The sequence below is a fragment of the Gopherus flavomarginatus genome, chromosome 9, assembly GCF_025201925.1.
Source record: "Gopherus flavomarginatus isolate rGopFla2 chromosome 9, rGopFla2.mat.asm, whole genome shotgun sequence".
NCBI lineage: Eukaryota > Metazoa > Chordata > Testudines > Testudinidae > Gopherus > Gopherus flavomarginatus.
The window spans coordinates 68,177,587-68,200,737 of NC_066625.1; the positions used below are offsets into that span (position 1 = coordinate 68,177,587).

General features: G+C 41.9%; 2 protein-coding genes across 2 annotated transcripts in view; one reads left to right on the forward strand and one right to left on the reverse strand.

The window, feature by feature from the left end:
• The window catches only part of RSL24D1 (ribosomal L24 domain containing 1), a 922,223-nt gene that overhangs the window by 434,483 nt on the left and 464,589 nt on the right, over positions 1-23,151 (forward strand). The window lies entirely within an intron of this gene.
• The window catches only part of UNC13C (unc-13 homolog C), a 375,739-nt gene that overhangs the window by 138,983 nt on the left and 213,605 nt on the right, over positions 1-23,151 (reverse strand). Inside the window, exon 17 of the mRNA XM_050968692.1 lies at positions 22,463-22,596. Within this exon, the coding sequence (XP_050824649.1) occupies positions 22,463-22,596 (134 nt within the window). The remainder of the gene's footprint in view (positions 1-22,462; positions 22,597-23,151) is intronic.

Below are 23,151 nucleotides of genomic sequence, written 5' to 3' on the forward strand. Positions count from 1 at the left end.
GCTAGTAGTCTGCCTGGTATTCAGGGGCCAGACTAACCCTTTGGATCCTGCCAATTTGTTCTGGTGGAAATTTGCTGTGGGCACCAAGGTGGAAAGCTGTCTTGGGGTGAATAAAGAAAGCAGCAGTTCAAACATCCTACAACCCCTCCTATGTTACTGGGTCTGGAGATGCCTGATAAAATCCCAAAAGTGGGCAAGGTTTTTGTACAGAAGGGAGAAGGGTCAGATGATTTGGGAGATGTATTGACTGATTCAATGAATCTTCTGGCTATTCTCCACTGGTTAGGCTCTTATAGATGGTATTTAAAGCAGGGTTTCTCATGTAGGACATGCATCTGACGAAGTGGGTATTCACCCATGAAAGCTCATGCTCCAAAATGTCTGTTAGTCCATAAGGTGCCACAGGATTTTTTGTTGCTCATGTAGGATAGACTCTCCTGCCTCAGGAATAAAAATCTCCTTGGGCACAGCTGTTCTCACAGGTGGCAGAATACTATAATATGCACCCCCTGAATCTGCAGCATTGAACCTAGCTCCATATTTTTATTATACACAAACATACTCTTTCATCTTGCTGTAGTTTTGCAGAGTTAAGAACATTGGTACTATAATATGCACTAATTGGCTTCAATGGAACCATAATAGTAAAAGAAAAAAATAATGATGTAAATGTAAGTACAGATAATCCCATTGAAATCAATGAGGTTTTGAGAAGCAGTCTTCCATTCACGCTGCATTGTGTCTTTCATATAAGGTATAATGTAAGTGAAGCTGCTAAGATTTAAATTTTAATTTGAATTCCTACTGACATCTATGGGATTTGAGGTAAAGTATCTAAAAGTTCATGGAATGTGCTGAAATACTGATCCCTAAAAAGCAGCATTAGGGAAAAATCTTTTATAGAGAATAGTCACTCTTTCAAAAAACAAGTTGACAATTTCAGCTGATTTTTAGGAACATGTGTGAAGCACTGTTGGAATAATTGCCTGACAAGCCTTTAAAAGTTTTTCATTTAAGTGAGACTCTTTAAGATAGAGAGTAAAAAAATAAATTTGAGACTCAGAGAAAACTAATATTAGATGCAAGGAAATTTTTTCCCTAGATAAAATTGTATCTAAATGGAGAATGTATTTCTGAATGTTGAGCCTGTACAAACTATATAATTGAAATTACTGAATCAATCAAAACAAGGATTAGCATGGAAACAGACCACTAAATATGGCATAATTAATGTCACTATAGTCAGTATAAATACTTGACTTTTGCTAAAGGGGGAAGTTTCACAACCCCTGTCATTTGTGATGTACTTTAAATGAGCAACCATGAGGCCACAAACTGCAGGCAAGGACTCTCAGTCAGGACAATCGGAAGTACATGAATGTCAATAATAAACTGAAGCAACGTCTGTGGGGCAAAATTTTCAAATGCAATGATTGGATTGGAGTATCTCCACTTTTAGATGCCTAAACAGGCATGATTTTCAAAGGGTTTGAGTATTCATAGCTTCCACTAACTTCCATTCCCAAAACCGAGTTTGGATTCCCAAAAATGAAGGCGTCCAATATCAGCAAGTGCTTTTGAAAATTTAGGCCACAGGCCCAACCCTGTTCTCACTGGAGGCAATGAAAAACCTCCTATTGAGTTCAGCCAAGCCCTAATATGTAAAGAAACAGGACAAATTACATTCTTCTTTAGTGCTAGACTTTGTTAATAAAAAAAAATACCTCTGGGTGCCTATTTGACATTTGGATTCATGTTCTTTGTAGTACTAAGGCAATTTAACATGAAACATAAGCTGTAGATGTAAACCGTTCAATACGTGTTTCCATTGTATATTTCACAGCAAGCTTTCTTGGGGAAGGCGTGCTGAAGTATTCTTAAATGATCAGATAAAACCCAATTATAAACCCAAAACCATCCATAAACATCCTGCCAAAGCTATCACATACCCTTCATTCATGCAACAGAAAACAACTGAAGATGTTAACATACTAAACTATTTTGACCTGTTGTGACTCATCACAGGACACAAGCAATATCAAACACTCTCCTCTTTGACCAGCTCACATAAAATTCAGTCATCTGATTTGAAAATTAACTCTTATTTTTACACTTGCATTGTGAATCTACATTTAAGAGCTATATATTCAGCTATAACCGAACAGAGAGGGAGATTTTTTCAAAGGCACAAAATTCAGTTAGGTACCCCAGTCCCAAAGACAGTCAATGGCAGTTGAGTGCCTAATGGAGCTAGTCAAATTTTTTGTTTTGATAAAACAGTTTTCTGTTGGAAAATGTAGCTTCATCGAAAATTAAACATTTAGTAGGACCATGTTAATTCTGTCAAAATTTTGAAGGGAAAAGTCTAAATGATTTATTTAGACTTTCTTGTTTGATTTTGATTAAATGGACAGGTTTCACTGTGATAACGTCAAAACCTTTCATTTTGTCTATCATTTCATTTTGATTTACATTATACTATTAATTTTAACATAATGTATTTATATATTGCTTTATATTGAATTAATATTCTATATTTTAATATTGTCAACAACTTTCTATCTTATTCAAACAATGTTTTAACAATATTGTAATGAAATTTGACATTTCAAAATGAAACAATTTAACATTCTCTTAATCAATGTTGACAAATTGAAATTTTCTTTTTGGAAATTTCTATTTTATTTATATTTGCATATCCATTTCCCTAGGAGTATGTACGGCTCTGGTAATCTATCACTTCTGGAATAAAATATACTTGCAACTTCATTGAAAAAAGGGAGAACTCTGCCACTAGATAACTGAGTATTTGTTGGGAGTCCCAGTCTCTCGTGTTCATAGGCTCAGCAGTGCTAGTAATGGATGGTTATGATTTGCAGAGATATTCATTGAAATCTATTTTTGTGGGGCTTTTTTGTTTCATTTTGATTTGAATTTTGGCTTTAATGACCCCAACAACTCAAAGTGAAATTCTTTCAGTTACATTTTTCCTAGTTTAGGTACCAAACTTCTAAATTAGATTCACTTAGGCTGGATTGAATAAACTCTCCCAAAAGCTCACCGAAAAGCCTTTCAGCCATTCTGGCTACGGCTATGTTTACACCATGGACCTTACAGCAGCACAGGTGTACTGTTATGGCTATGCTACTATAAGGTCTCCTGTGTAGCTGCTCTATGCTGGAGCTCTCCTGCTGGCATAATTAAACCACCCCGAATGAGTGGCGGTAGCTATGTTGGCAGGAGAGCGTCTCCTGCTGACATAGTGCTGCGCACACCAGCACTTTTGTTGGGGAAACTTATGTCAGTTGGGGGGTGTTTTTTTCAGACTGCTCACTGACAAAAGTTTTACCAACAAACATACTACTGTAAACAGTCTAAAGTTTCAGGTTTATAATGAAATCTCTGTACAGGTCTAGATGTGAACAAGTCACTGCTAGAATTACATTGCCCCTTGATAGAAAGAGAAAAACCTTAATCCTGTTACATTGGTACAAATGCATGTAGGGTGCATTTCTGATGGAGACACTCATGCTAAGAAGATGATATCAATGTGACCATTGTCTTACAGTATACTAGTACTGTGCTGTCCCTAACACTTTCTAAGACACAAAATATTTTATAACAAGGAAACCTGAAATGTTGTCCTTTTTTTCCAGATTTATACAATCTGCATATAAAATGATAGACCCCTGCCCCAGTACCTTCTATTGTTTGATTTTATGCGGTTGTTTCCTTATATAAATAAATTAGAAAAAGGAAATGGTCATACTAATATTCCATCCATATCTCAATTCTTTATCACAAAGGCACATGAGTCTGAATCACTTTCTGCCACTGTAGAACTGTTCATTTGTTTTTTCTACACTTTGTACACATAAAGGGCCAGGAGAAAAACTCCATTGGAAGGAATAATTTGGATCTGCTGGATGCCAGGGCTATCCCTATTGAGCCCTGTGTTTTGGCACCAGATCCTAGGCCCTTTGGACTCCCAGGTTCTCTGGCAGCAAGGCTTCAACTATGCCATGCTCTCAGGGAATTTGCTGCTTGCTCCTGATCCTGGGAATCCTATCTAAGGTGGTGTAGCAAGGTGACGACTTACTGCTGCAGCGCCTCCTGCTGGTCATCCAGGGAATTAGCTTGTCCAACCTTGGAGTGCCCTCTGTTGGCTGGTGTCTCGCCTGTCACTGGCCCCTTGTGTCCCTCCCAGACACCAGTGCCCCTTCTCTCACAGCTCTGTCCCCTACAGTACCCCGCAGTCTCACTGGTTCTCCTCTCCTTGGGGAACCCCCAACCCTCCGAGTTCTACCTCACCTCAGTCTTGGGCTACTGCCAGTAACTATCTAGCCCTGCTCACTGGGGCTGACTGCAGTGTAATTGCCACTCATCATCGGCAAGGAGAGTTTGGACCTGCTGCCTCTGCCTGCCCTTGAGCTTCCGTCTGCAACCCCAATACCCTTCTTGTCCTTTAACAAGGCCTGCAGCCTGGGGGTTTTCCAGATCGGAGCTCCCCAGCTCCTCTGGCCTTTCCCTAGCCCTGCTCCAGCCTAGTTACCCGGCTCAGCTCCCAGCAGCCAGGCCCGTCCCTCTCAACAGCTAGAGAGAGATTCTTAGCTCCAGCCTAGCAGCCCTTTATAGGGCTAGTTGCAGCCTGATTGAGGCATGGCCCCAGCTGAGGCTGCTTCCCCAGTCAGCCTTTCCTCAGTCACAGCCGTCTCCAGGGCTGCTTTTAACCCCTCTGGGCAGGAACGGGGTTACTGCCCCGCTACAGATGGGTTCCACAGTATGGAAAAATTAAGGAATCCTGAGATGGGTGGAGTCTCTGAAGGCAGGTGGCAGGATGGTGTGCATAATCAGAGCTGACAGCCCTTTCCCCATATGAATCCCCTATCCAATGGGAAACAATCACCATCTTCAATCATCACAGAAATTTCTGCCAGGTTATCTTCTTTAGCAGTAACTGCTAAAGTTAACTTTATTATTTGTTTATTTGCTACATAGAATCAACTTTTATTTCTGTTAGTGAATCGTAGTAAAAAAATAACGTTACCTTTCAATTCTCAGGTACAGAGTGTACATGCTCCTGGGACTTTTTCTTCCAAAGAAGAAACACTTAAAATGCTTGGTTTGGGGATTTAGACTAGACGTTTCCTTTTGGCATCCTTCCTTTTCTGGGATACTTTATATATTAGTCGAAAAAAATTAGGGCTGATCTATAATGGAAATTTACATCAATTTTTCACACCCCTGAGAAAGAGAGAGCTGTGTCATCCTAGCCCCCAGTGCACACAGTGCTAGGTTGACGGAAGAATTCTTCCATCGACCTAGCTACTGCCACTTTGGGAGATGGATTAACTACAACAATGGGAGGTCCCCTCCTGTTGCAGTAATGTATCAGAGGGGTAGCCGTGTTAGTCTGGATCTGTAAAAGCAGCAAAGAATCTGAAGAAGTGGGTATTCACCCACAAAAGCTCATGCTCCAAAACGTCTGTTAGTCTATAAGGTGCCACAGGATTCTTTGCTGCTGTTGCAGTAATCAGTGTCTACACTGAAGTGTTATAGCTGTGTCGCTGTAGCATTTTAAGTTTAGATGTAGCCTCAGTAACAGCTCTGCTTAAAGCTCCATTTTGTTTTCCCTTCTATGCAACTTCTTCCTTCCCTCCTCCTTTTCTCTCTGAGTGAACTGTAATTTATCATCTTTCCTCCATTAATTATCAAAGGTTGAAGAACAAGCACAAAATGAAGCACCAAGAAGGATATTAAATAATTACTCAAAAAAAAATACCCAGTCTAGTGAAGAGGTGAGAAAGACTAAAGAAAAAAAAATTGGAGGAGTAAAATGTCATGAAGCAAATTAATCAAGAAACCCAGGAAACTGAAAGCACCCACTACACTTAATGTGGTGACAAATATTACCCCATGTTCTAATATAGAAAGACAAAGTTGAAATGTCTCAGCAAAATCAGCTTAAGCTACAAGCAATATTCATGATTGCAAATCCTGTTAAAATGCGCCATGATCAACAATCTAAGGAAATAATTCTGGTTCATTCAATAGCTTCAAGCAAGGCTGTCCTTCAATTTTTCAAATAAGCTGGCAGTCTTTCTAGTATGGGTCTGTCCTCCACCTGCCACCTTGGATCATCTCCGGTAAACAAACACATCCATTCTCTCTGGTAATGCTGTGAAACACAGTGATAGCTATACTGTGGGGGCCCATTTAGAGATCAATCCTGCTTTAGTGGGAACAGGATTGGGCCCTTTGAATTGCTGTGCTATATATACACTATTATATGAAACTGTGCAAAAGCTAAGATGATTATAATCATTTTGTCTGTCTGATTAAGCATCCAAAAATAAAGTATTTTGTGTTAGACATACAAAATACTACACCAAATAACATTCAGGATTATGCAACCTACTGAGAGTGACCTTAATGAGAGTGACCTATGGTATAAGCTAGACTAATGGCCCAAAGGGGGGAAATAGGATGCAACTATCAATTCTGGCAATGAGCTGAAGGCCACGTACAGACAACTGGAATTGCCCATAGGTACAAGAAAATTAAATCAGTTGAAATGGGCACAGATGTCGAGGCCAGCTAGATGCTTGTTATGGCTCTAGTACTCCAACAGTGGGAGCAATAATCAGTATGAAATGTTTGAAGAACTGATCATTCAACAAAAAAGAAAAATGCCAAAAGAATAAAATAAAAACATACCAGGAATAAATATCTAACTTAGCTATACTTTAGAGACATGAACATAGAATTATCACATTTTATCAAAAATAAACACATCTGATTTGGATGTTTGTGCTTGACAGGCAAATCGAAATGAGATCTTAAAATGTGTATCTACAGGAGTGCCACATTGTCTTGAAATTTAGTGTGCCTCATGGGAGTATGAGGTTCAGTCACTGATCGAAGATATAGCCACGTATTTTGGCAATGTTTTTCTGCACACAAAGATCAAACCAGGGCTGAGACAACCACACGAGGGTCTCAGACACCCAAGGGTCACCCCAACAGAGTGCACCTCACCCACTAGCCCTTTGGCAGAAATCTCATTACAATGTTATTAGCTCTTTGGCTAATTAGCCAAGGAGTTCGGTTCTCCAGTTTGGCGCATGCCAGACATTACACTGAGCAGGTGCAGAGAGTCACTCTAAGGGGGTTGAAAACTAGCTATGACTCACAGGGCCTGAATAGCTCAAGGGGGAATGTTACAGCCATTGAACCTGAGCAACAAGGAGGTACTGTAAATTAAATCCCAACTCTAGGCAGAAATCTGAAACAACAACAATAAAAAAGGAGACCTCTTGCTACAATCCGCCTCTGTCAAAGCTTTGTTTGTTTATTTATTTTGGTGAAATGGAATCTGAATACAGAAGAATAATCAGAAGGCAAGGAAACTATTTTTTGAAAAGAAAATAAATATCACATATACAAATGCTCACTGGGAGGGGAAGTGATTGGGGTGGAAAAGTAGGCAGCAATAGGGGCAGATGGGTACAGCAAGGGAAAGGGCAGTTATGGGAAGCAGGATAAATGGGGATGGGTGGTAGGAGAAGGGCTGAGGGTGTCAGGTGTTGGAAGGAGGTGGGGGGGACGTGGAATGGGAGGGGAGAGGTGGACACTGGGAAGAAGGGAGTTAACTCTGTATTTCCTGGTTTTCACTTAATTTTTGCTGACCTTGATGTTCTCAAAGGGCACTAGGTATCATCTGTCAACCTTAATTCTGCATTAAAAAAGTTTTTTGCCATTTATAATCACCATTTGTAAAGATTCTCCTGCTGATGACATGTAAACCAGGACAGTACAGTAGAACCTCAGAGTTATGAATGTCTTAGGAATGGAGGTTGTTCTGAAATGTTCTTAACTCTGAACAAAACGTTATGGTTGTTCTTTCAAAAGTTTACAACTGAATGTGGACTCAATACAGCATTGAAACTTTATTATGTAGAAGAAAAAGGCTGCTTTTTTTTTTTAAGTGGTTACTTTTGTCTGATTGCGTATTTGTGGTTCCAAGTAAGGTGTGTGGTTGACTGGTCAGTTCGTAACTCTGGTGTTCTTACCTATGAGGTTCTATATATCAGACATTCTCTCTCTCTCATCTGTTGAGGCCCTGTCCATGCAAGGAAGTTAAATCAGATTACCTATAGGTGTGATTTTAAACTGCTTTAGGTTTAACTGGTTCAAAAGCTTGAGTGGGCACTTTTTATTTGCTTTAACCCAGATTTATTTCAGTTTAATTTAAGTCAAATAGGAATTGGTTTAAGCTAAATGGCAACTAGGCACTCAAACTGAAATAATGTCCACAGGAGAGTTTGCAGTGGTTTGATTAAATTTGTTTAAAATTATTTAAATTAAACCTATGCAACTTACTCATGGCCTGAGAGACAGTTGGCTGTGTTGGCACTAGATGGATAATGTGCAAAAAGCAGTAAAGACTTGTTTCTGTCACCAGTGCACTCTGATAGAATGCAGAGTATACTTTGAGAGGATATCTATTGAGTAAGAGGGTACCATTTCATCTAATCATATGTTTCCTCGCATGGTCAGTCAGATGATCTTTTGCCATTTTTCACTGGACTCAAAACATAAAATTACATAGTTTAAAATTAAAAGGACAAAGAGTGAGAACTTCATTGCTTACTCATTTTGCAGTGAGGCAGAGCTCTTAACTAGTGTCATACAATACCAGAAGAGCAGAAGCATCAAGCTTCAGAGATACACCACTGAATTTAAAGTTGTCAGACCTACCTGATCATTGAATGTATAGTGACAAAGTCAGACCAGATTCAGGAGTCACATCACAAGATGATCGCTTTCCTTTATTTTTAGTGAATATTAAGATGAAGAATGGCACTGTCAGAAAATCTGACACTGTTCTTTCATCTTTCCTGTTTTCAGTAGCAATGACAACTTTTGTATATTTAACCAAAATATTTTACTAGAAATAAATATAAAAGCAAGGTATTATTAAACTGTAATAGGGATCCCCATTACAATGTCATATTTAGGGTAACACTGGGATTTAGATACATAATATGATCTGTTTAAGAAATAAAATGGAAATCATAGTTGCACATTGGTAATTCAGGGCTCAGTTTTTGTGCAAATCACTTCACATCTCTGTTTTCTCATCTGTAAAATGGGGATAATGATACTTACCTCATTTATAAAGTGCTTTGAAACCTACTAATGACCAGCACCAAATAAAAGCTAGGTATTACTATTATTATGTATCTGACCTTGAAAGACAGGCTTTGATTTGGTCTTTGTAATTAATTTGTGTTCATTTTTGTCAATATTTGGGAACACCTCAGAAATAACATCTCCTGCATTGCTATCGAGTGTCTATTATTTCTAGAACTTATACGATAGATTGTACATGAGGCTCCTCCCCACCTCCTGAAAGGATTTCCAGTTATAGATATCCAGCTGCATTACAGCAAACAAAAAATATTTTTAACAAATACCATCTTCTTACATCGCCGAAAAGTAGAAACCTCATGCAAAGAGTATGTTACACCAAGACTATTGATTAGTTCCCAAATAAAATTTGAAGTATCAGTTTTGACCTAGAAAGATCTAAATCATTTAGGCCTGAACCATCACAGAAAACAACTCTCCTTCTCCAGCTCCACCTGTAATCAATGGTGGATTCAAGTTAGAATTCTCTTAATACATAAGAAAGTTGGCTGATGGCAGGGAGTTCTCTGTGGTGGCAGGGGCGGGGAATGATCCCTGACTCTAGAATTCTCTTCTCTCATTGGTGCAAAAAAGCCTGGGTTTCTTCATTCTCAGTGCATACCACAAAGCTCATCCTTTTTTAAAGGACTTAGAAGGGATGCGATGAGGATATTATAGTTATTATCTTTGGGCCAGATTTGGCCACCCTTACTCACATTGAATATACCTCACTACACTAGTAGCTCTATTCATTTCAATTAACTATTCACAGAGTAAGGTACTACTTGGTGCAAGTAAGAGTGGTAGGAGCTGGTCCTTTGCGGAGTTCTTAATTACTAGAGGACAGTTGAGTTTACAGTTGTATATAGTGTTTTGAATGCCAATGATAAATTTGCTTGGTGAAATTTATTTTGTTGGTAATTTTCATGTTTCGCACAAGTGCCTAGGTTCAAGAAAGGCAATTTTAAAAAACTGGTAAGTAAACCTGTGGACTTCCATATATTAAATAAAAATGAAAACTAAATAACCTGACAGTTTCCTGTTCCAATACAGCAACCATTTATGTACTTTGCATACAAACACGAGAGTTCAGACAATGTGCATTTTAAAAGTTTCAAGTTACCCATTCTTATTTTACAACAGACAAATTTCTCAGAAAAGAGTGAATATTACTAAATAAGATCTTAGTTAATGCCTTAAGTCACTTATCTATTTGCTATGATTAATATTGGATATCAGATAGAGCTTCCCACCTCTACACTTCCCCCTGGGAATGTCTACAAATAGGCTTTTTGGCCAAACATTTCCCACTGTTCCTACCATTGGGGCAGCTAAATTGGTGGTAGGAAAGGTGGGAGCTCTAGTATTGACAAAGCTTCAGACAGGCATTTTTTTGCACCATGTCATCTAACCCCAGTCAGAGCACGTCTACAGGACAGAGTGAAATTCTGGCCTTATTAAAGTCAATGGCAAAACTTCCACTGATTTCAATAGAGCCAGGATTTCATCCCTAGTACTTAAAAGCCCTGGCACCTTATTTATATTGTTGCTAGCACTAGAGGAGTCAAACGAATGGCAGCATTGGTGGGAAATTTTAGAGTAGATAAGGCCCATGAGGTGCTGAAAACAGCTGTCTCAGTGGAGTGGAGATCAACCAATTCAATGTCCATTGTAACAAATATCACTAGACACCTCAGCATGGTCAACATTAGGTGCTGACTCAGTGGATCCCACCCGTATCAGTGATACTGCCATTTATAATGTTGGTATGAAAACAAGCAGGCCTGTAGTGACACTAAGACTGCATTTACACTGAAGCAAAATTGTGGTTTTAAAAAGACACTTCCTTAAGTTTAGAGAAGACAAGGGACTGAAGGCAGTGTCCACAGAGAAACAGGTAGTCCCAAAGCAAGTGTACCTGGGATAAGTTGAGCCTGCCTAAGCCTTAAAGGAAATGTTAAGCTTTCAATAAGACATACAAATGCAATGTTTTTGTTGTTTTAACCCTTTGCTCTGTGAATGCTATGTTTCTATGGCTAAATAAATAAATCTTCATTGTGAAGAAACTGTTCTGAGTCTCTGCATTTACCTGCTGGTCACAACTTCCAAAAGAATGCCTCTTGCAAGTGCTAACCAAGTTGGACCTGCTGAGGAAACACAGTTGGTAAACAGGGTAATGTAGCCTTGGGACCTCGGCTGTGAATGGGAGAATTACAGGACTGCACCCAGAGAGGAGTGAAGGCATGGTAGCCTGTTACTTGAAAGGGGGGCACTTGAAAAAGGCCAGGGTCAGAGATTCAAGATAACCCTGTAAGCATGAAAGTTTGTTAGGATCGGAGCTCAATGGGGTTTTTCATTTCTGTTTCCAAAATACCACCACTGGATCCCATTCCCAGTGCTTAAAGTGTCCCCAATTGATTATTTCCTGTTTTGGGCACCTGCCAGAAGCTGCAAAGCCTAAAAAACATAAGAAAGAAACCAAATGGCTCTTTTTAAAAAAGTCTGTGATTGGCAGGCAGCTATGGTTACAGGAAAACCATAGACATGACTACACTTATCTTCCTCCACTTGTATCATATGTCTCTGTGTAAAGTATATGGAAGTTTACCAGTAGCTGACAATTTTTAAATACAATAGGCAGACCATATTAATCACCACTTGTTAAGATCATTCAGTTGTCTTGGGAATTTTCTCTGACTAAGAACTTCACGACTGTAAAAACACATGTAAACAAACAACTTTTATTTGGCCACAGTGCATGCACAGCAATCTGAAAAAAATCAACTGATTTAAAAACAGTATTTTCTAGTAAGCTGTTTTTCTGTTGAAATATGTTCATCAAATATTTGAAGAAGGAGAAAAGGAAAAAAAACCTGCTAGTAAAAGCTTTGCCACTGTGCCTCCATTATCTAAATGTCCCACTGGGATTGCAAATACTGTGGTGAAGGTTTTAATTACATAAGCAGCGCTACAATGCAACTGCTGCCAGACTCTCTTCCTTTGGCGAAGTGTAATGGGGCGGACTGCCACACTCCCTGGGAGGATGGGCTGTGGCAGGCCAGGAAGCCTGCGCAGCCCGGGAGCTAATCAGAAAAGGGCTTATGGGGAGCCAGTCAGGGCCAGGCTCACCCATATATAAAAGCTGCCCAGAGCAGGAGCGGTCAGTCTGTCCCAGGCCTTTGAAAGGGGAAGGTCAGTCTCCAAGGGGGAGACTAGCACCGTGGACAGCGCAGGGCAAGGCAAGGCAAGGCAAGGCAAGGCAAGCTCAGGGAGGCTAGAAGGTTCTAGCCCGTAGCCGCCAGGCTGCAGGCCCTGAAGGGAAGGGCCTAGCGGGTGCAAGGGGCCGTAGGGGAAGCGGCCCAGGGGAACAGACAGAGGAGGGGAAAGAAAGAGGACAGTGAGGCTGATGCCAGAGGGTCCCTGGGCTGGGACCCGGAGTAGAGGGTGGGCCTGGGTCCCCCCTTCCTCCTTGCAGTACACCCAGCCATTAGCCGTAGGGAGTGGCCATTATAGACTACGCCTGATTCCTGACAAGAGGGATTAGACTTTGGGGTGTGTGGTTGCATATGGTGGCTGGAATGTTGGACTGCTGATCATCGATTCCTGGAAAGGGGTCCAGATGGACTAAGGGACACCGCCGAGCAGGGAGCAACGCGGGTCCAGTGACAGCAGCGGAGAGCAGAGTGCAGAACAATGGACGGGACACCACCCGGAGGGGGCGCTCCACTGGAATCGAGCTAATTCCCAAAATCACCAGCAGGAGGCGCCGCGGGTGGTGAATCCCAACCCGTTTACATGAAGCTTCTGTATTTAGTATAGTAGGCCACAATCCTGCCAAAATTTACATACTTGAGTAATTTTATACATGAGCAGTCCAACTGACTCCAGTGTGACTATTCAGATGTCTAAGGTTACTCACATGCAACACTAAAAAATAATCCATTATTTGTATTATAGTATAGCATAGGGGTGAGATTAGGGGCTCATTGAGGTAGGTGCTGTAAAAACACTTAGTAAGGAACAATCACTGCTCTCCTGAGCTTACAGTCTGAACAGGGAAGACAGATGGTGCCTTGGAAGGCAAACAGAGGAAGAGAATGGAAGTCACTTGCCCAAGGTCCCATAGCAAGTCTGGACTAGAAGGCAGGTCTCCTGAATCCTAATTCTGTGTCCTGTCCACTGCAGGGTCTGGGATCTTATTTGAATTAATATATACACTAAATAATAACTAAATATTCAGAGAAAAATGGGAAGTAAGCAAGAACGGGAAATTCCAGCTTGGTAAATTAGCCTTCATATTTGACCCAGAGTATATAGGTCACAAATACACTGCTTGATAGGGTGACCAGATGTCCCGATTTTACAGGGACAGTCCTGATTTTTGGGTCTTTTTTCTTATATAGGCTCCTATTACGCCCCCCCTCAACCCCGTCCCGATTTTTCACATTTGCTGTCTGGTCACCCTACTGCTTGAACATATTTTATAGGAGAAAAATCCCACTCAGTCCTTCATAAGCTAACATTCACTTTAGGGAATACATATTCTGCGCCAATTGCTTATAAATTGAACTACTGTACTTGTGCAAAAATGCACATCATAATTTTTACAAGATATGCAGCAACATGTATCTGCACAGGAGGACTGAGTTTTTAATCTGTTTCACTATTCAACACTGTATAATCTTTACAGAGTATTTTGCTTTCAGAAATATTTTGTACATGTAATATTTTAAACTGTCTCTTTATAACCTAATCTTTAATACCTGTAAACAGGATCTGAATGAATGCTTCCCTGACAGCTAGCCTGGGGGTCGGGGAGAGGGGGAAGAGACCCTGGGTGTGTTTATGTAAATACAGTTTGCTCCTGCTTTACTTAGGGTATGGCTACACTTGCAGCTGTACAGCACTGGGAGTTAAACCTGTCTTCGTACAGTTGAGTAGGGAAAGCGCTGCAGTCTGGCCACACTGACAGCTACCAGTGCACTGTCATGGCCACTTTTACAGCATCTGCAGCAGCACTGGGAGCGGTGCATTATGGGCATCTATCTCAGAGTTTAAGTGGCTGCAAAGTGCTTTTCAAAAGGGGGTGGGGTGGAGTGTGACAGGGAGCGTGGGGGAGAGAGTGAGTGGATTTTTGGAGCCAACATTGTGTCAGCTCCCTGCCTTGCAAGTTCTGACCCCCTCCCCCACCTCTCTCTCACTCAATGAAAGCAAACAGCTTTTTTTCCTCACAACCAGATAAGCAGCCGCTCAGCGAAACAGACCCCCACCTCCCTCCTGCCCGCCACGCTGCTTCTCTCCTCAAGTAAACACTAGCTTTGGGCATTCCAAAGGGAGCCCCACGCCTGAATCTGCTCCGTCACAGCAAACAGTAGCTGTGTTCATTTTTTTAGATAAGCAGCTCTGGGAGCCCAGAGTTAACAAAATAAAGAGAGGCATCACAATAAAACAAAGAGTAATCTTTACTTAAAAAAGGATTAGAGGAAGCTTCCGGAGGTCAGTTATTAGAGGAAGCTTCCGGAGGTCAGTTACAGCTTACTAAGGTTATTCCCTGTTTACACTGGCACCCCAGTGCTGCAGCAGCAGCGATATACTCTTTATTCCTCTTGCAGAGGTGGAGTACAAGCAGCGCTGTAGCCAGGGAGATAAAGCGCTGTATATGCCTTGCCAGTGTGGACGGGGAGTGAGTTGCAGCGCTGGTGGTGGCTTTACAGCGCTGTAACTCTCAAGTGTAGCCAAGGCCTTAGATTTGCTAGATATTCAGTTGATAGAGAGGTGTTTCGCTGGTGCTGAGTCACAAACTGTTAGTGCTGAATGCAGGGGTAGTGAAATATGGTTTCCAATGTTTGTAATGATTGTGAAAATATAGAAAAGGACTGTGCTTAACCTGTGCCAAAGGAGAGTCACGTTCAGTTTAAAGAACCTTGGTAAAGCAAGAGCTAGAATAGGAAAGTAAGGCAGTGGCAGCAGAAATGCCAGTCCACAGACTGCACACCCTCAAGAATCCTCCCTAGTGTGGTTTAACCTGTTTCCCCTCGCTGTTCAAAGAATAGAGCTAAATAGGCTTAATTAGGAACCTCTTTTATTTTAATTGCTCAATCAGAGCTGAAACCAGGTGTGATAGGACTGTGTTTCCTGCACAGAGCTAAAATCACTAAGGCAGTGGTTCCCAAACTTGTTCCGCGGCTTATGCAGAGAGAGCCCCTGGAAGGCCAGGCTGGTTTGTTTACCTGCTGCGTCCACAGATTCAGCTGATCACGTCTCCTAGTGGCCACAGTTCGCTGCTCCAGGCCAATGGAAGCTGCTAGAAGCAGCAGCTACTATGTTCCTCGGCCTGCGCTGATTCCAGCAGCTCCCATTGGCCTGAAACAGCAAACCGCGGCCAGGGAGAGCCGCTATTGGCCAAACCTGCGGACATGGCAGGTAAACAAACTGGCCTGGCCTGCCAGGGGCTTTCCCTGAACAAGCAGTGGAACAACTTTGGGAATCACTGCACTAAGGGCTGGACTACACTGGCAATGCTAAAGCGCTGCCGTGGCAGCACTTTTACGTGGCTTGTGTGGTCGTGGCAGAGCGCCGGGAGAGTTCTCCCAGTGCTCTAAGAAAACCACCTCCACGAGGGCTCTAGCCACCAGCCCTGGTGCACTGTTTACATTGATGCTTTACATTGCTGAAACTTGCAGAGCTCAGGACAGGTATTTTTTCACTCCTCTAAGCAAGAAAGTTGCAGCGCTGTAAAGTGCCAGTGTAGACAAGCCTTAAGAGGTGGTGGAAGCTGCGAACAGGCAGCTGGCAGGGCAGTGGCAGAGAGGTGTGATGAGCGAATAAGATGCCTCTTACCCCTCCCCTCTGCTTTACCTCCAACCCAGAGTGGGAAGTGAGCTCTGCAGATGCACTTCTGAACTCTAGGTCTGCACTTTGCAGATGCACCGCTGAACTCTAGTCTGCAACAACTATGAGTGGGGTGCAGAGAAGGGTTGGGCATGTGAAGGGGACTTTTGGGTTGCTGGACTTAAGAACCTGAGGGGAAAAGGACGCTTCCCAAACTACTTGGGGTGGGTCTTTTACTCCTGGTTTGTTTATGAACCATGTTTGCAGTGTTTCCCCAAATTAATGCCAAGTTACTTCCCTTCTTTCATAAAAAGTTTCTTTTCTACACTCAGGCTCTGTGCTTGTGAGTGGGGAAGGGACACCCAGGGGTGATGTGTAAATTTCCCAGGTTACTGGGTGGGCACTCAAGCTGGTTCAGGGTTGGATCGGTGGAAAGGAACCCCTAGATATAGAACTTGACCCTGGCTGCTGCTGGGTCCACCTGGCAGAAAGGTTACATACCTAGGCCAGAGGTGGGCAATAATTTTCACGGGGGAGGGGGGCACTCCACGAATTTTGGTAAGTCGTCATGGGCCACACGTCTACTACATTAATGGAGGCAGTGTGGGGTCTGGGAGGGAGTTTGGGTGCAGGAGGGAGCTCCAGACTGGTGCAGTGTTGAAGTGCAGGAGAAGGTGAGGGGTGTGGGCTCTGGGAGGGAGTTTGGGTGCAGGAGGGGGTACTAACCTGGGATGGGGGTTGGGGTGCAGGAGGGGATGTGAGGTACAGGCTCTGGCTGGGAGGTGCTTACCCCAGGTGGCTCCCGGCCGGTGGTAAAGCCAGGTTCAGGCAGGCAGGCTGCCTGCATACTATGGCTCGACGCCGCTCCCAGAAGTGGCTGCAGCCAGCTGCTGCTGACACATCTCTGCGTGCCCCTTGTGGGGAGGGAGGCAGTGGGTCTCTGTGCATGGCCTGTGGCCACAAGCACTGCCCCCACAGCTCCCATTGGCCGGTTCCCAGCCAGGGGTGCGCAGAGACATGCCAACAGCAGCTGCCTGCTTCTGGAAGTGGTGTGGGGCCATGGATGGAGGCAGCCTGCTTGAGCACCCTGCTGTGTCGGAGTCATGGCGGGCCGGACAGAAATATTAGATGGGCCAGATCTGGCCCGCAGGCCATATTTTGCCCACCCCTGCCTGAGGCCCTGAAGATGGAAAAGATCATAGACTTCTTGTGTCCACTGTAAAAAATGCTACTAGGTACCAAAAATAGCATTTTATAAAGGAGGCTGCTTCCTACAAATTTCTTGGCATATTATAGTTCTCCGTGGCATTACATTATGCCCCAATTAGTATTTGACAGCTATAGGTACAACTTTCAATTGTCATTATACATAGCTCTGGCGTTTCTTATATTTGATATCAAATGTCGGAGAGGGAACAGAAATAGAAAACACAAATATTCTGTTTTCAGACTATGAACACATGACCTGTTTGTCAGAGTTGCTGAACAACCACCCTTATCATTAATTTATTAGCATTTGCATTTGCTCAAGGCCAGAAGTTAGAAGGAATTAAAAACAAATTTCATGATATATAGAAATACATAGGAAGAAAAAAACACACACGTGCAAAAATCAACCAAAACTAAACAAAAACACTTCTAAAATGTAAGGGATATGACATGATGATTATTACATGATGCTGTATTTTCTAAATTAAAATGTGAAAGTTCATAAGTCAAATTAATCCTTGATGTAGCTGCACTGAAGTTAGTGGGGTAACATCAGTGAAGAATTTCACTCTATGAATATCTGAGATGATACAAAACAAGATTTATATACATAGAGCCTGATTCTCCTTTCCTTTACATAAGTTCAATGCTGGTGTAACTAAATTGACTTCAGTGCAGGTAACTGAAAGGTGAACCAGGTTCATGAGACACACTGTCTGAAGCTGGTGGACTGAAATTTCTTTGGAACTCTACAAGCAAATAAGACGGCAAGGGTTTCTTTGTATGACTAGTGTTAGGCTGAAAGATTCAAAGACAATCACAGACTTCATTAAATCCAACACTGTGCCACACTTTCAGGCTCAACAGAAGGAACAATCAGTCCCCTTTATGTAGTAAGAACAGCTGAGGGCTAAAGGGGTGAATGCCCAAGGCACTAGGCTAAGCTGTGTGCACTGAGAGGTTTCGCTGGTTGCAAATGTAGGGGCTAAGATATCACTTGTAGGCTGAGTGCGCTAGAGGCAGAAAAAGCCTGGAGAAGGGTTTGAGTGTGACCCTAACTGAGAGGAAGCAGAGCAACAGGGTTTCTGGGGTACAGAGTTTACTGGAGTGGCAGATTTGGGGATTTCTGAGCAATGAAACTGCTGGCTGCTGCTTGTTTCTACTGCGTTCAGGAAAACAAGACTATGTACATTCTTGTAAACAAACATACTTACAGAAGAATATACCAATTTTATATTGTTGATTTCTTATCCTAATGGAAGCTACCCTGCAAGGCCCTGGATTTTGGCTAACTGCTCAGGCAAAAGGAGGAAAAGTGTTTTCTTACTGGAGTTTGAAACAGGAGCAGTAAGTGCATCCAAGACCAACCATAACAGTATTCTGTGGCATCCATTGAAGAGACAGCATGTAAGAGGGCATACTCCCAATCCATTCCCTATCCTCTGAGTGAACTGCTCCTGAGAGAATCATCTGTAGCCTCAATCTGCTCCCGCATGCATAGCGGGGGTGCCCTTCTAATTAGCTCTTAAATGGGCCATATCCTCCCCAACACTGCATAGTGGAGTATGGGCCAGTCACTTCCAGTTCACTACTATTATATTCCTTTGTAAGTCCCCCATCACCGTAGTATCTAGGTTTCACTTTTTGTTCTATACCTGCCACCCTTATATGCATTGTGAAGTCTGTGTTCTAGCTGCTTACACATCACTGAATGTACTTTTTATTTCCTATATCTGAATGATTCTGGGATTTGGGCTTCCTATAATTGTGGGGACATGTAAGTGTGTGGAACTCATCCCTGCGGCACCCCCCTGCTGGTCGTCTCCAGGAATTAGCTCTTCCAGTGTCCTGGAGCACCCCCTGCAGTCTGGTGATCTGCCTGACCGCTGGCCCCCACGTCCCTCCTGGACCCGGTGCCCTGTTATCTGGGGTGCTGCCCCCTGGCAGTAACCCCTCAGTCTTAGTGTCTCCCCATCCCCCACTCATTATCCCCACCTCACCTCAGTATACAGCTACTGTCAGTCACTGCTTAGCCCCCATGCCCTGGGGCAGACTGCAGTATCAGCCTACTCATCATTGGCAAGGTTGGGTTTGGACCTGCTGCCTTTGCCCATCACTGGGCTGCCCTCTGCAACCCCCAGTACCTATTAGCCTGGGGCTTTCCAGGCTGGAGCTCCCCAGCACCTCTGCCTTTCCCCAGCCCTGCTCCACTCAGGTACCCTGTCTCTAGCTTCCTGCAGCTAGGCCTGTCTCCCTCTATAGCCAGAGAGAGACTGTTTGCTTGAGCTTCTGGCTCAAGTTTTTATAGGACCAGCTGAGCCCTAATTGGGGCATGGCCCCAGTTGAGCCTGCTTTCCACTCAGCCTGGGCTGTTCTCCCAGCCCTCCAACCCTGTCACGGCTGAAGTGGGTAACCACCCCGCTACAGGGCATTGTTCTCTATGTTCCCTGTATCCAAACATTTTCTGGAACACAGAGCAGTAAGCTGAGGAAAATCCCCTCCATCTGCCTCCCCACACACATTTTCCATATATGGAAAATGAGATAAGCGTGAGAACTGTTGACATGTTCTGACTTTTTAAAGGTTCCACTCTGCATAACCAAACACCACCAATGAAAGAGTTTGCTTCAAGTAAGGACTAGAGAATTTGGCCCCTAAACGGCAACACATTTTTCCACAGGGACAATTTGACCACATAACATACTGTATATTACTTTAGGCATTTTAGTGTTTCATGTAGCAGTCATGAATCTTCACATGTCTCAGGGAGCCAAGTAGACCTCCATGACAGTGCTATATATGATTCATTTTGTTTCTTCTTGTTACAATTATTTCTGTCTCTTGGACCATCATTTTGCCAATTTCTCTGTCACTTTCACAGAAATACTATAAAATTTCAGTTCATCTGAAACCCTGATGCCAAAATCATCTTTCTCGCCTGCATGACAGTTTTTAATCCCTAACTTGTACAAAGCTATTTGGTGGAACTTGTCAATAGAGAATAAATTAGGTTTCACTGTCACTACTTATTCATGTAACACTTATTTTGAATGTTTAAATGCCTCAGGTTTACAGGTCAACTGCCTGGATCCCTCTTATAATAGTAAACTGTTGAGTTTTTAAATGCAGCCACACTCTTCCCTCCAAAGTTTTGAAGAAAGCAGATCCACAAGTAAAGGGAAAACATAAAAAGCTACACTGTTTTCATAGTGTTTAACTCTAATATAGGGCTACATATAAATATTCAAATCTAGAAAATGAAAACTGAACCCAAATTGAATAAAACAGGAAGAGGTATTACTATAAGAGCCAGAACTTAAGTAAATACAGGAATATCAAACTAAACATGTATTAACTATTAATGATAACTATACCCAAAATTGAAATCTTAAACTAGATCAGAAATTCCAATCCTTTCCTAACAATTAGAGATCCTTTTGGAGTCTCAGTTGGCAAACCCAGTGCCTGACTATTAAAACTGCTTCTTGGGAAGCACAACAGAGCTTTTAAGCTACAAGCATTCAGCTCCTTAGTCTCTCATAAGATTAGCCTGGAAATTTCCCTCAGAAAAAAGTATGGAAAGTATATCCAGTAAGTTTCTCTGACATTGTTATGTGGCTCTACAACATTATCTAGCAAATATCAATTAGATTTTACAGCATATTTTAATCATGTCACTTCTTCCATAAAACATAATCCAAACAAATATTGTATAATTTCATTTCAAAAGATAAAAAACTGAATACCAACTGGTCTTTCTATTTAAATTGTATGACCCCAGGGCCCATCTCTTTTTGTATATTTGGGGTGGTGCTAAGCACAAGATTCCTATCCACATAGTTATTTTTTTTAACTGGGATCCTGGCCCTCAATTAGATACTAGTATTGCAAAGGACTAAACAGATATTCTTCATCCACTATTGCAGAGTCAGCCAGAGAAGAACATTTCATACCAGATTCAACATGCAGAGAACAGAAAGTAGGTTCTGTATTCCTAGAAACTAGCCCAATAACTCCGCACAAAGTTTTATGCAGCATCAAATACTTAAGTGTTACAAGAAGTGGGTCTTCTGATAGTTCTGTACTGTAGAACAGAATTCCTAGATGAATTCTCTCACCATATATACTGTAAATTGTTAATCGAGTAGAAAGCTCTTATTTAGAGATGGGCCAGAGATTCAAGGTTTGGATATAGATCTTGATTTCCCAAAACTCAGGTATATTTCGATCCAGAGTTTTGGTTTGGGTCCACTGATCCTTTTCATTAAAGCATCCATTTCCCTTTGCTGACAGCTACTGCTGTATGAGGTACTGAGCAGGACATTAGCTGTACAGACCTGGAAGAATCCTCTATTTACTTGTAAGTTAGTTAAACAAGTATTGAATTAGTCTGGAACCTAACAAAAAAAGAATATTTACTATTTAAATACTGAACAACATGTTTTTCTTTTGAGTTGCATTCACTTAGAGAGCGTGTTTCTCTTAAATCACATTAGAGGCTGCAAACTGCACAGACCCCAACTGAAGCCCAGGGGAATTCCACTATGAATCAAGGGCACTATTGAGGCAATCAAGTCATGTCTCATCAATCACACAGTTGACTGGTGCTATTCAAAGTGCTCTAGCACAATGCTTTCTTGCCCCCAGAAAATATGTAAAATTAGTACTCTCAAAAGTTGGAGAAAAATGTTTGAGAAAAATGAAATTCCTATTACTTGCCACTGTCAGACATATAAGAACTCACTACTGGAAAGCTTTGGGTTTAGAAATGAAGTGACAGGTAAATACCCTGGTTTCTCCTAACTCTCCACCCTGATTCTACAATCAGATCCATGGAGGCAGGGCCCTGACAATTACAGGGGGGCTCCACGTGGCCATGATGGTCCATCTCAGCTGGCAGGATCAGAAATTTAAGATGTTATTGATGTAAGGATTTTTGGTTTTGGAATATCCTTAAGGACTCAGCTCATGTCTATTTCTATCCATTTCTATTTTTGAGTTGAGGAGGAGGAGATTAGTTGTCATTTTCTTCACAGTTTTTACATTCTGCTTTTGAGGAAAGAGCAGTTTTTTAAAGAGTGTACCAAGTGCAGTTTGAAGCTACTGCCTTTCAAGTCTTACCACTTAATCAAATCTAATCACATCAAAACTGAAAATGTGAAGTCTAGTGTATTTCCTTTCATTAAATCCCTGATTTTTTTCATACAAATCTCCAAAGGAGGGTACTTACTGGTTCAAGACAGGTGTGTACGCGGTTTTATCCTCATCAATGATGGTAACCATCAGAGTAATGAGCTGGGGCCAAAAATCCAAATTCTTAGTGGTTGGTCCCTGTTCTTCCCGAGGAACTTCCTGCTTCTTACCCTGTTAAGAAGATTTAACAAAATGCAGGGAAAATATCTAAATTGTGTGGTTTCAATTATTCATCATTGCTAGAGAGAGAGAGAAGAGGACATATAGTACTCTGCCCCCAATTCAGGAAAGAACACCAGCATGTGTTTCACTTTTAGCACGTGCCCAAATCCCATGAACTCAAACACCTTAATTCCTTTGTTGAATAGGAATGGATTAAAATGCATTTAGTGTTTTTACTGAATCACAGCCTAGATGCAAATACTCACATACAGAGTAAGTGTTATATCAGATAACCTGAAGCAGCAAGATGGAACATTTGTTTTAAGATTCTGAATTTTTTGCAATAAAACAGATTCACATATAAATTTCTGGGTGTGTTTTTTATTTTATTTATCTTTTTGAAAATGAAATAATCCTTTCATGAATAACAAATCCAGCAAATAATAAAGTCCCTATATAGTTCCCCTCATCATAAGCCCATATTTTGACCACTACTGTCTAGCTGGAAGTATCTATCAGGATTTAATTGCTGAAATAACTTTCACTGAGGATGCTGTCCTTTTT